Genomic DNA, 12,761 nt, shown 5'->3' with positions numbered 1-12,761 from the left:
ATAGAGTATCGGCCTAATGTTGCCATGGGCACTTGTAAACTGTTTTGATGCTGGTGGGAGTGTAGCAGTGAGGATGACCAGAGGTCACGCTCGTCACCATCTTGGTTTTGGTGAGTTTTAGCCAGCTTCTTTACTGCAACCTGTTTTGTCAGCAAGGTCTTTATGACATGTGTCTTTTGCCAACTTCCTATCTCATCCTGTGACTTAAAATGGCTTAACCATCTGGGAACGCAGCCCTGTAGGTTTCAGCCTCATTTTACCCTTTACCTTCTCAAGATGGAGTTGCTCTGGTTCAGATGCCTCTGACACTAGCAGTGGGTTAGGTGTAGGACAATGAGACATCTGTGCAGGAAGCCGTGTTGCCATTCCATATATATTCAGACACCCTTGGAGATAGTGACATCAGGAGTGTCACCCTCTCGAATGTCCCCCAACATAAGCCCCCTTTCCTATGGAATATTCCCAAGGAGTGATACTCTGGAAGATCTGACAAGTGATCAGGCGCGGAAGCTTTTTTCTGTGTGGCTCCATGGTGTCCTCTTGTTTGAATTTGCAATTCATGTCAATCTTAATATTTGTTTTGAGTCACATATGCTGGCCTCTAATTTGCAATTTACATGGATGATGGGGCCCTATTCAAAGTCCTGCTCCTGCCGCCTTTGTGCCGTTCACCTCTCTTCACGCAGTCATTAGGCTGAACAACATATAATTAGGTAACCCATGTAAAGCTTAGATTTCTGAAAGGTTGCGGTTCTTTTCAAAAATAAGGGTTTCCATTTTTACCCTCATTCTTTTCTAAACAAAAAGACATTTCCCCCCTGTGGTTTTCATATGAATGTAGTAACTTAGAAACAGTTAGTCTTGTAGGTGGGTAATAATTTGGGTTTGTTTTCACCTGAGAGCCAGTTTTTGTTTACACAGCTTGTATTAAACTCGGCGTAGGATGAGATTGATTTACCATCATTTGTGGATAAGCATGTTGCTTTTTGAAGCCAATGGAATTGGCCTGCTTAAAAAAAATCCCTAAAGATTTAAAATCCACCCAACAAAATAACTCAGTTTCTGGCTTATTTTTATGTTCCTTTTACTACCTGTATGCATAAAACCTACCTGAAATGACTTGTTAACATAAAACCTCTGAAAATGTAAATGTGGAAGAAAACAGATGTTCTTTCTGAAATTATACTAATTGTGTTTCAGCTGTGTTCACTTGTCAGATTGATGATTATAAATGTAGTTTAAAAAATAGTCTTGGTGAAGCAAATGTAAGCTCATAAAAGAGTAAATAGAAGTGTATATAAATGTTTCATTGAAATAAAATAACGTATTGCACAGGGAGCCTGCTGATGTATTAATGCATTGTCACTTCTTACACTTGATCTTATTTTTAAAAGGAGTAAGAAAGGGTGAAATTTTTAATTCTGCTAGATTGAAAGGAAACTAACAAGATATATTAATATTACCCAGAACACTGGTTTATAGCAGTCAACTAGGGAATTCATTAAAATTAGATTTTTGGGCACCATCTATCAAAATTCTGTTACAGAGGATTGTGGCTGGACCTCAGGAATCTAAATCTTTAATAAGTACCCCTAAATGATGCTATTTCAGAAAGGTTGAAGGTGACTTTAGAAATATTTGTACACAATGTAATTAACTGTGCGTTTGGTACAGATGTCCAGTGATACATTTCTGTGATCTTTCTGTGCTCTGAAAAAATGAAGATGGGTTTTAAGAATGTCCATGACTGTACAATTTGCATTATGACTTTAATAGAATATATTTTAATTGCCAGCTGGTCCCTGGGGATATTGCCAAGTAGAACCACATCTGGCAAATATTGCTTCAGCTCAAGACAAATCACAAGAAATAAAGAAGTGAGCTGACCAGTGAAACATTGGCCATCGGACATTATGCCAGTTCAATTCTTGGCTCTCTTTCCAATTGTCAGTCAAGTTAATCTAAATGACGAATGTGATCTAAAGTACATTTGGCAAAATTTATGTATTTTTCTCTTTAGATCTCTGCTTACCATACTTTGACTTGTGTCTAACATGCGTTCAGAAGGATAATGTTACTCGATGTAATTGTTTTTATTTTGGGAGGCCCAAGTCATTGCAATGATATTTATTGGGTGATAAAGCTATCAGTACATTAGATCTCGTAGGCATGGGCCTTTGAACATTTGAAGGGTGAGAAGGGTGTAGTTGAAAGGGCAAATGCTGGAGAGCTACAGAGCTTCACCACCCACCATCCCCAAGGAAATAATTTGCAATATTCTTGTGCTTGGGCTTATCTTGCACCCACTGGGGCTTGAGACTTTGTGATGGGCAAGTTGAAGTTCTTGATGAGGATATTCTGCTTATGAATATAAATATATACACTTAGATACAAAGACATGCTCATAAAGTGGTAGATATAAAGGCCCTTTAAGACTGGTTTTGTGCTTTGATCTTAGTCTTATTTCTTAGGTAGCATAAATTCAGTTCAAGTTTTTTTTTTTTTTTTTTTTTTTTTTTTTTTTTTTTTTTTTTTTTTTTTGAGACAAAGTCCCACTCAGTTGCCCACTTTGGAGTGCAATGGTGCTATCTCGGCTCACTGCAACCTCTGTCTCCTGGGTTTGAGCGATTCTCCTGCCTCAGCCTCCCGAGTAGCTGGGATTACAGGCGCACACCACCATGCCCAGATAATTTTTGTGTTTTTAGTAGAGATGGGGTTTCACCATGTTGGCCAGGCTGGTCTCGAACTCCTGACCTCAAGTGATCCACCCACCTAGGCCTCCCAAAGTTCTGGGATTACAGATGTGAGCCACTGTGCCTGGCCCAAATATGTTAATATCAGTGAGACATAGGTATAGTATAAAGAGTTAATATAGCTATACAAATAGATGCCCAAAAAGCCAACTTAAGGTCAGCAGGCTCTCTAAGCTGTTATTATGAGAATAAATAATGTTATGAACACTAAGACTAGTAGCTATGTGAAATTACTAATTTATTTATTTTTTAACCAAAACTGTCTCTGATTAGATTTCTTATAGGAAAGACGTGCAGGACACCCACACATACAATGCAGAGCTCGACCGACCGGACATCAAGATGGCAACCCAGATCTCTAAGATCATAAGCAATGTAACTTCTCTTTCTAAACCTTGAACAGAAATGATTTCTTACTTTTGTAGGAGGCAAAGCATAGCTTCAGTGGTTGGATGGTTCATTTGATTAGTGTAACTAATCAATATAATCAATAATTAGTGTAACTAATCAATATAAATGAATACATCTCACTTCGCCCCCTAATTATCTAATTTATTATGTTAATTATTTGGGTATATGCAGAAACAGCCCAAACTCAAATTGGCTGTGGTTAGTGTCATCATACTTTTAGAGAAATAAATACTATTTAGGTATAAGTTGACATTCAGGTGTCTCAGCCTGAAAGTCAAGGTTATCAGTAATGTGGTCCCGTAAAATCTCCCCCCTCACCCTGCTCCAAAGACTCTTGTTTGGCCTTGTTTCCATATTGCTGCTGTTCATTGTGTAGATTCTCTTCCACCAACACTTACCTTTGTCCACTTCCTACATGGCATAACTGTTCCTTATCTTCTCTAAGGTGCCCACTTTAGTTAATAGCATTTTATTTAAACATGCTTAAAACCCTGGTTGAAAATTATGATTTAGCTTGAACTAAAAATTTTCATAACATGGGCTAAATTCACCCTAAAATCAATCATTACTGTATTCAACTGCATGTCAGTCAAGTATGGCCAGAACAATTCCTGAGAATAGACGAAACTATAAAAGCTACCTATATGGAGAGTACGGGGTCTCAGTTCCCCAGAAAATTTCCTTAATATTTTGTTTTAGTATTTATATATAATTACAAAGATGATGATGACTGAACACTTAGCCTCAAAATTAGTAATTATTTTACTGCAAAAGGTTGAGTTTGTTCATGTAAGCACAGGATAAAATCAATTTCTGCTTTAGCAGTCAACATTTTAGTGTTTGATGTGTTGTAAGGAATATTAATGACATGAAGGTCTGTTATTTTTTTTTTGGCTAATGTCAATGTAGTTCATCACTGGAGGGTAGAAATATTTAACGTTGTCTTATTTATTCATTTTAGGCAGAATACAAGAAAGGACAAGGAATAATGAATAAAGAGCCCGCTGTAATTGGAAGACCAGATTTTGAACATGCCATGGAAGCTTCTAAACTTTCTAGTCAAGTAAGGCTTTAGTGATGATTCCACAATGACTTTATTCAGATATTTTGTTTCTAGCAGCACAGGAAAATATTTCGTTTTAGATAATATCTTTAATTGCAAGGATAAACAGAGATAATGTTTCTGAACCCATTTCAGATGGGCTTGCAATCATTATGAATTTCAGTAAAGGAAAAAAAAATTAAGTCTAATTTTAAGCATAAAACAAAGTTTTCTTTTCTCCAGGCATAAATCTGAACATTCTTCAATGTCTCTAGCCATGTTGTCACATTTCCCTGGATTTCCAGAAGTCATTAATAGTTATACTGAATAATTGTGTTTTAATCTACACACACACACACACACACATACACACACATACACACACACAGTTTTTAACTTAGTAATAAAAATATTAATTTTCCCAATTTTCAAGTGCTTTTGTTTAATCACAAAATTTAAAAAGGGAAATGAAAATGAAGAAAACTTTGAAGTCTTATCAAAGAGCATAAAATAAGATCTGAAAAAGTATAAAGGCATTTTATGTTTGCAGCTGAAAGTTTCAATAGATAAAGATGTCAGTTCTTTCAGAATTATATAAATGTCATGCAACTTCTATTAGAGTCCAACAGCGTTTTTTTTTTAAATATGGATAAAATGATCTTAAAGTTTGTGTGGAAAGAAGATACCAGTGAATAGCCTTTAAAAGTAAGAAAATGAAGACCAGTGAAGGGGAACTTAAGTTATGAGTTACTGTAAGTTAATAGAAAACCACAGAAATTAAATCAATATGGGATTGGTGTAGTGAGAGATTAAATAATCAGTAGGATAGAATAGGGAGTCCTGAAATAGATTCCAGTATGTATAAGAATTTAATATATGATAAAAGTGTCGATTCAAGTCAGTGGGGAGAAGTTGGATTAGCTAATAAAGGTGCTGACATAACACACCGTCCGTCATGGGAAGAGCAAAATTGGACCCAAATCTTAAACCATCAAAAATGAATTCCAGGTGGATTAAAAATGTGAATGCAAACATAAAATAATTTTAAAATCTTCAAAGAAAATCCAGGAGATTCTATATACCACATAAGGATAACAGAGTTGTTCTTAAGCAAGACCAGAAATCCAGAAGCTGTGATAGGTAGGCACATTAACTACATAAAAATGACAAACTCTCTGAATGAAAATGGTAACGTTTGTAGAGTCAACAATAATGCTAACAAACAGTAATTTTTTCACATTTATAGTGCTTTTGACTTTGAAAATACTCATTTCTCAAGTTGCAGAAGTCTTACTTGAATTACATTTCAAAGTAGAGAGATGTAAATGATGAAAGGTATGAAATCTGATTGAAGAGCATAAAATAAGCCCTGAACAAATGAAAAGCCATACTATTCTGTTGGTGAAAAGCCTTGATACTAAATATCCTAAAAATGTTAATTCTTTCAAAGTTAATGTTAAAAGCTCCATGCAATTCCAATTGGAATCCAAAAATATAAAGGGTTTAAGAATTTAAATGAAATGAAAAACTTGAATAAATTAAATAATTCAGAGTTTATACAGAGAAGGATGTGTCTGAGAATAGTTTTTTAAAATGTAAAAAAAGAGAAGTGGTCTTCAAATATTTGGAAAAGTACTTCTAATGCATTTGATGAGAACATTTTACTATTTTAAATATAAAATATCTATAATATACAATATCTATAATATATAAACATTCTTTAAAAGGATTTATTTTTACATATAGTTTAAGATTTGGGTCCAATGTTGTTCTTACCATGAATGAAAAAGATTAACGGCCCAGTAGAAAAAGGGGTAAGTGAAATGAATAGACAATTCACAGAAGAGCAAACATAAATGGCCAATCAACAGGCGAAAAGATGCCCAGATTTATTAGTAGAAAGGGAAATACCAACAGAGTGAAAGCAAAATGTCTTTTACACCCATTTACACCCATCACAATGTGTCTTGTTAGTGTGGAGAAGAAAGACGCTTCCTTAGAAAGTTCATGTGTAGGAGGTAAATTTTAGCTAATTTGGATTTAATGGGAGAAGTAAACTCTAATCAAGGGGAAGGCCCCAAATACAGGCTGGGAGTAAGCATGCCAGGGGACAGAAATCTGATGGCAGAGCCTCTGAGCAAGAGGATATAGTTGTGCACGTATAAAAAAGATTTTGAGAGGAGTTGAGATATTGTGTGATGATGGATGGGTCAATGTGTATTGATTTTGACTGTAAGCCATTGCTTAGAGAACAGAATAGGAATAATGTGTTCATATATATAATTTTTCCCCATTGTTTTATCGTGATAAAATATATATAACATAAAATTTACCATCTGAACTCTTTTTAAGTGTGCGGTTCAGTGGCATTAAATGCGTTTATAATGTTGTGCTACCCTCACCACCACCATCTCCAGGACTCTCTTCATCCTGTAAAAGTGAAACTCTATACCCATTAAATAATAACTCCCCAACGCCCCCTTCCCAGAAAAGTGTGTTCTATGAAAAAATAATGATAAAAAGTGATTTCAGAACGCAATTATAGGAAGCATTTTAGGGTTCAATTCCAAAAAGTAAACATCAGAACTACTTTTTGCCATGTTAACTGTAGTCTCTCAGGGAAGAAAGAAGACATCACTGAAGATTTTGAGCAAAGATTGATTGTGAAGAAAATACTTAGGGAAGGTTAACGTGGTGACACTGGGCAGGAAAGTCTGGCTCACAAGTGGTGAACCTCCCAGAAGCCAGCTGGGCTGTGACATTGGTAACCTACTCATAAAGTGATCAGTACCTGAATAGACTCTGTGGCAGTAGGAATGAAAATGAAGTGGACACAACTGCTCTCTGGGAGAGGCAGACATGAGAGATGCCCAAATGCAATTGTGCCTCATAGTAATTGTTTTACAGTTAGCAAGGGACTTTCACTTATAAAGCAACGTTATAACTCAGGAGGCTACTGATGTGCAAGAGGTTGGGGACATGTCTGGGTGACACTCTCATTAAAGGGCTGTGACTCTAAGCTCTACATATTCCCAGTAATGCTTGTTGAAGAGACAGGGGATATGGGCATCACTTAAGATTTCCAGCATAGCTCCCTGGCCTCTTACAACTTCACCCTTTTCTGGGGACAAAGATTCGCCATCAATTACACAGGAAAGAAAGCAAATTCCAGAGAAGCAGTATGGTTTGGTCTAGTGGTTAAGAAAATGTACCCTGGAGCAGGGCTGTACCTGGATTAAACTCCTGGTTCTGTTGCTTTCTAGCAGAGTGATCTTGGACAAATTGCTTCATTTCTCTATTTTTGTTTCCTCGTCTGTAAAATGGGGATGACAGCAACAGTATTTACTTCTCAGGGTTGCTGTGAAGGTTAAATGAGTTACTGTGAGTAAAACACTTAAAATGGTGCTTGGCCCATAGAAACATGACATAATTTCATAGGAACAATTTTACTTTAGGTATTCAAAATAGTTTTCTATTCTACATTTTTAGATGAATTCATGCACAGAATGGAGAAGGAATATGAACACTGTCTGTGAGATTCTGGCCTTAAATTCATTCCATCACAATGCTATTTGAGAGCTCTTAGAAGAAAGTTTTGACATTTGAGCTTTATTTTCCATTTCAAATTCAATCCACAAAAATTCCCCCATTTGATCCTTACTTGGCCTTGAAAGCAGATTTTTTTTCTTCAATCTCAAATTATTTAGCAACTGAGTGATCAGATTCTTAAGCAGATTGTAATTTTTAAGTTACATTATAGCTATCGTGTTTATTTTTTCATGTCATGTAAGATTTTATAAGCTGTATAAAACTCAAGAAAAGGGGAAAGCTGGGAAAATAAATAATAGGAATTCTGGGATGAACTCAGTATATTCCATTTATATTTTCAGGTATATCAATTGTAATAGAAATTTGGGCAGCAAGTTTAGTTTCTTATTTTCATTGAGAGCATTAAAGCTTTTAGTTTGCTCCTAAACTAATGCTAAAGGCACATGAATACATAGAAGGCAAATGATTTAGGGATTTAATAAGCAGGGAGATGAGAATGGATAGAATGCAGGGAGAAAATGAGCACCAGAGCACCAGAAGCATTGTAACAGAGAAGGCAATGACAAGGCAATGGTCAAGGTATGTGGGGGTAAGACTTGTCTGATGAAAGGATGGGAAAAGAGAGTGAATGGGCAGGATTCTCACCTTTTATCTGTAAATTGAACTCTGTGGGATTTTACCCAGGAAAGGTAATGGGAACACATACCAAACCCTTCTTATATTAACTTCTACAATAGCTTGGCTCCCATAGTTGTAAACTTTGCCTTTTTAAAATTTGCAATGTACATAAAATTATGGCCAGGTTATTAAAAAAAGTCATTAAAAAACTAAAGCAAAAATCTCCTGTGCCAAGATGGAGTGGTGCATATGTATCTCAAATGTAAGTACAGTAACTGTGGAATGCATTGACTTTAAAAATTCTAAGAGTAGTTTATTCATTAATATATCCATAGATCATCGTGTTACTTGGAATTTGTCTATATGATGAATAGATTCCTTTTTCAGTTTTATAACCTCAAGGAAAAGCTATGTATTTATAATAATTAGCATTGTTCTAAAATTACATTAATACATTGATAAGAATGGGTTTTAAACCTAAAAATCACATTATAAATTGCCATGAAAATTTAGTAGTGAGCAGTGGCCTTAAATTGCAAGGGGTATTAATTGGTTTGGAGAATCTACCATTCTCCCATCCCGGCAAGCACTCCCTCTGCCAACCTCGTCACACCCAAGTATCAGCTCAAAGGTCATGTTGCTGACTCACCAGTTTAAATATTGCTCTCCTCCCCTTTATTCTCTGCTCTTCTTTACAGTTCTTCATACAATTTGTAGTAGTTGCATAATATATATGTGTATGTGTGTGTTTTAGAAATCCATTTCACCTCCCACAAGGCAGGCTCCGTGCAGACAGAGCTCATATGCCTTTGATCCACTATTATGGGAAAACAGATGAGGCTGCCAATAGATGTATAGAGCCCGATTAAGCCAATATTCTCTGGATCATTAACATATGGTGCAAAGTCAGTAAGACGTTATTTTGCTAGGAAAATAAGAGCAGAGATATTGTATTGTGTAAAATTAAGACTTAAAGATATTATTGATTTTATGATGAGTTCTATGTAAAAATCTGTCCTGTCTCCCTTGACAGCTTTTAGTTTGATTTCATCCAAGATTGCTGGGGATTGATATCTATAGATACGTAGTATTGTGTTATTTGCTTACTTTTCATTTTCAATGATAACTAAGGTACACAAGCTATTTCTTTGCTAAAATGTGTTTATGTGGCTATGGTGAAACACCTTCATTCAGGGTCTGCTTTTTTGTGCCTTTGCTGGCTTTTTACGAGTTTGAGTCACAGATGATGTCAGTATAAAGTTTTGGGTTCGCGTGTTAGACTTCACACACACCCAGGTGCAGTTATGAGGATCTGGATCCTCATATGAGGATATGCAGATGTAACTTCTCATTTCTTTATATGAGAAGTTGTGCAGTTATGGGGAGCTACAATGCTGTCACTGTAGCTTAACAGTATCCATGTTTTCTCCAAGTGTGAGCCTCTGAAAATCCTGCTGTCTCTTATAATTCTTTAAAAAACATCTAGGAGTTTGGTCCTATATACCTATACAGTATTTTTTTAAAAGGTGCTATTTCCCTAATGTGATTATTAGGCATTGCATGCCTGGATCAAAACATATAATGTACCCCATAAATATAATACATACACCTACTATGTACCCACAAAGATTAAAAATAAAAAAATTAATTAAAAAAGGTGATAAATATTAGGACCACTAAGCACACTAGTCATAATGTAAATAAAGCCAGTCATATGGAGTAACTTCATTTGTTTCCAGAATAACTATATAGGTATAAGGAGTAACACTGTGTCTTAAAACCATGGCAAAGTCACTCCAATACCTGTTCCTCCCTTTCTCAAATGATCTTAAAACTGAAAGCGTTATGTCTTGTTCCATGGTTGGATAACAAATTATAGTCAAGGAAAAGCATTTCCTGGATCTCTCAGAAGATGCAAACCTGCATGAGGAGGTAGACACACAGATGTATGAACTCTAGGTTGAAAATACAATAGAATGTTGAGTGTGTCTGTGTAGTTGGCGAGTGAACAAGTCAGATGGTGAGTGATGTGACTCACTTCAACCATTTGGTGATCTTCTTAGTTCATTTTACCTGCATTCCTTACAGAAAGAACGAGGTTAGAAACAATTGGGTGTCAGTGTCTGGTCCATGCATTTTTTTATATAATGTAGTTATGTTACTATTGTGGTTCATTAATGAGGGAAACTTGTGTTCTTGTTCCTTAGGCATCTTGAATCAAATTACTCACTGTAGTGAACTTTCAAACAAGATAAATTTCACAATACAATGCTTATTATTACATTTAATATAAATATATGAATAACAGATTGATTATTGTTTCTTAGAAATGTGTAGATGGTCCCTGACTTCTAGTGGTTCAGTTTAAGACTGTTTAACCTTACCATGGCATGGAAGTGATACACATTTAGTAGAAACCATACTTCAAGTACCCATATAAGGATTCTGCTTTTCACTTTCATTACAGTATTCAACAAATTATATGAGATGTTCAACTTGTATAAAACAGGCTTGTTATTAGATGATTTTACCTAGCTGTAGGCTAAGGCAATTGTTCTGAGCATGTTTAAGGTAGGCCAGGCTAAGCTGTGATGTTTGGTAGGTTAGGTGTATATGGTGCATGTTTAACTTACATTTTTAACTTATGGTGGGTTTATTGAGATGCAACCCCATCATAAGCTGAGGAAGGGGTGTCTGTACATTTACTTGGGAGAGCATATGCAAGGTTTAATAACAAAATAATTTTCAGTTTCATTTTCAGGTACTCTAGTGTGATTATGCTGGAAACCTCAGTTTGCAAAAACGGTATGATGGGCTCTCTGTGTGCAAAGATCATATAACCTACTTTTGCCATTTAGCTAATACAGTGTTAATGAATGTGGCTGAGTCAGAAGTGTCATTCCAGCGGAAGGCTGTTGAAGAGTCCACCATCTTTGTTGAGTGAATATCCTTTAGGCACTACAAACTTAGGAGAGACAGAACCAGTGACTAAAATATGGTAAAAATATAGCAGAAGGGTGAAGAGGGCGATAAGACTGTGGCCGGGCACGGTGGCTCACGAGGTCAGGAGATCGAGACCATCCTGGCTAACATGGTGAAACCCTGTCTCTGCTAAAAATACAAAAAATTAGCTGGGCGTGGTGGCGAGCACCTGTAGTCCCAGCTATTGGGGATGCTGAGGCAGGAGAATGGCGTGAACCCGGGAGGCAGAGCTTGCAGTGAGCCGAGATTGTGCCATTTCACTCCAGCCTAGGGGACAGAGCGAGACTCTGTCTCAAAAAAAAAAAAAAAAAAAAAAAGAATAAGATTGTATATATATTTAAGGGAGGACCAGAAGAATGAATCATTGCTTTTGTGCCAGCTACTGTATAAAGTACTGAAGGAAATCTAAATTTATTTCATTTGTAATTTTGTTATTGATTTCAAGACACAAAATAATAAAAAAGTCAGTTTTTCTTTTTTTAAAGAGGTCTTGCTGATTACTTAAAATCAATTTGTAAGGTATTGAGAATATCAGAAAGTTGTTATTATCAAATGGAACCAGAACAGAAAATATTCCCTGTAAACCACCTCAAAGTATTTCCCAAATGCTGTATTCCCACCAAGATTTTCTCTAGCTCTCTCTAATAGGTTCCAAACATGTGTCCTGAAGGAGACCATCGCCCTATGCATGCCTAAAATATATAATGAGAGCCATCATAAATTGCTTTTTAATAAAGCCTTCTGTAAGGCGGAGCCTTTAGATGTATGAATAAAGGTGTATTATCAGAATGTTATTAGAAAACAAAACATTGTAATAATTATAACATCAGAAAAATATTATGAGAGAACAAAACAGCTTACTTTGACCTGTGAAATCAGTACACCCTTCCCTGGCTACAGTAAGTTAAAGGGGGTGTGACTTGTGAGTAGCTAGTGTTTTTTTTTTTTTTTTTTTCTGTAGTGAACTTGTGTTTATATTCTAATTAGTTACGACACGAATTCTCATATTTCTGTATACATGGAGAAAAATACAGTTCTACCAAATAAGTTGATAATCCCTTTTTGGTTGTTCTAAGAGTCCTTTAAAAGGAGAAAAACAATTTAGAGTGAGTATTGGAGATGGTTTTCCTGCTGAATAAATTGTGGAGTTAAAGCAGAGAAAGTCTTAAATTGACATTAAATTGACCCAGGACATTTCAGAAAATGTAATTCCTAAAACTAAATTTTAGAGCAAATGAAGTATAGGAAATGATGAGAAAAACTGTGGTACACATCATGCTCTTTATTTGGAATAATTTCCTTAGGAAAATTTATATTTAAATTCTGGGGCCTAGAATCTATTTTCTAAATGTGTTAGACCTTAAGACATTTGTGGTCTAGGTTTCTAGCTGATCATAGATTATAGA

At 35.7% G+C, this 12,761-nt stretch overlaps 1 protein-coding gene and 1 long non-coding RNA gene across 9 annotated transcripts in view; one reads left to right on the top strand and one right to left on the bottom strand.

Moving 5' to 3' along the window:
* The window catches only part of NEBL (nebulette), a 391,737-nt gene that overhangs the window by 298,392 nt on the left and 80,584 nt on the right, over window positions 1-12,761 (top strand). The window contains exons 6-7 of one of the 6 annotated variants that reach the window (XM_055296709.2): window positions 3,027-3,128; window positions 4,126-4,227. The exons of the other annotated variants lie outside the window; for them this stretch is intronic. Coding sequence (XP_055152684.1) covers window positions 3,027-3,128; window positions 4,126-4,227 — 204 coding nt within the window. The remainder of the gene's footprint in view (window positions 1-3,026; window positions 3,129-4,125; window positions 4,228-12,761) is intronic. 6 annotated transcript variants of the gene reach the window in all.
* LOC129491982 (uncharacterized) overlaps window positions 1-12,761 on the bottom strand; it is a 75,174-nt gene that overhangs the window by 47,884 nt on the left and 14,529 nt on the right. For 2 of the 3 annotated variants that reach the window (XR_010113820.1, XR_010113818.1), the window contains 2 exons: window positions 9,023-9,213; window positions 7,437-7,564 (listed from right to left, as the gene is read on the bottom strand). This is a non-coding gene — a long non-coding RNA (uncharacterized lncRNA). The remainder of the gene's footprint in view (window positions 1-7,436; window positions 7,565-9,022; window positions 9,214-12,761) is intronic. The other variant, XR_010113819.1, reaches the window with a different exon arrangement.

The sequence above is a fragment of the Symphalangus syndactylus genome, chromosome 10, assembly GCF_028878055.3.
Source record: "Symphalangus syndactylus isolate Jambi chromosome 10, NHGRI_mSymSyn1-v2.1_pri, whole genome shotgun sequence".
Taxonomy (NCBI): Eukaryota; Metazoa; Chordata; class Mammalia; order Primates; family Hylobatidae; genus Symphalangus; species Symphalangus syndactylus.
Note: the sequence above shows the minus strand (reverse complement) of the source record. Positions and strands in the feature narration are given on the sequence as shown.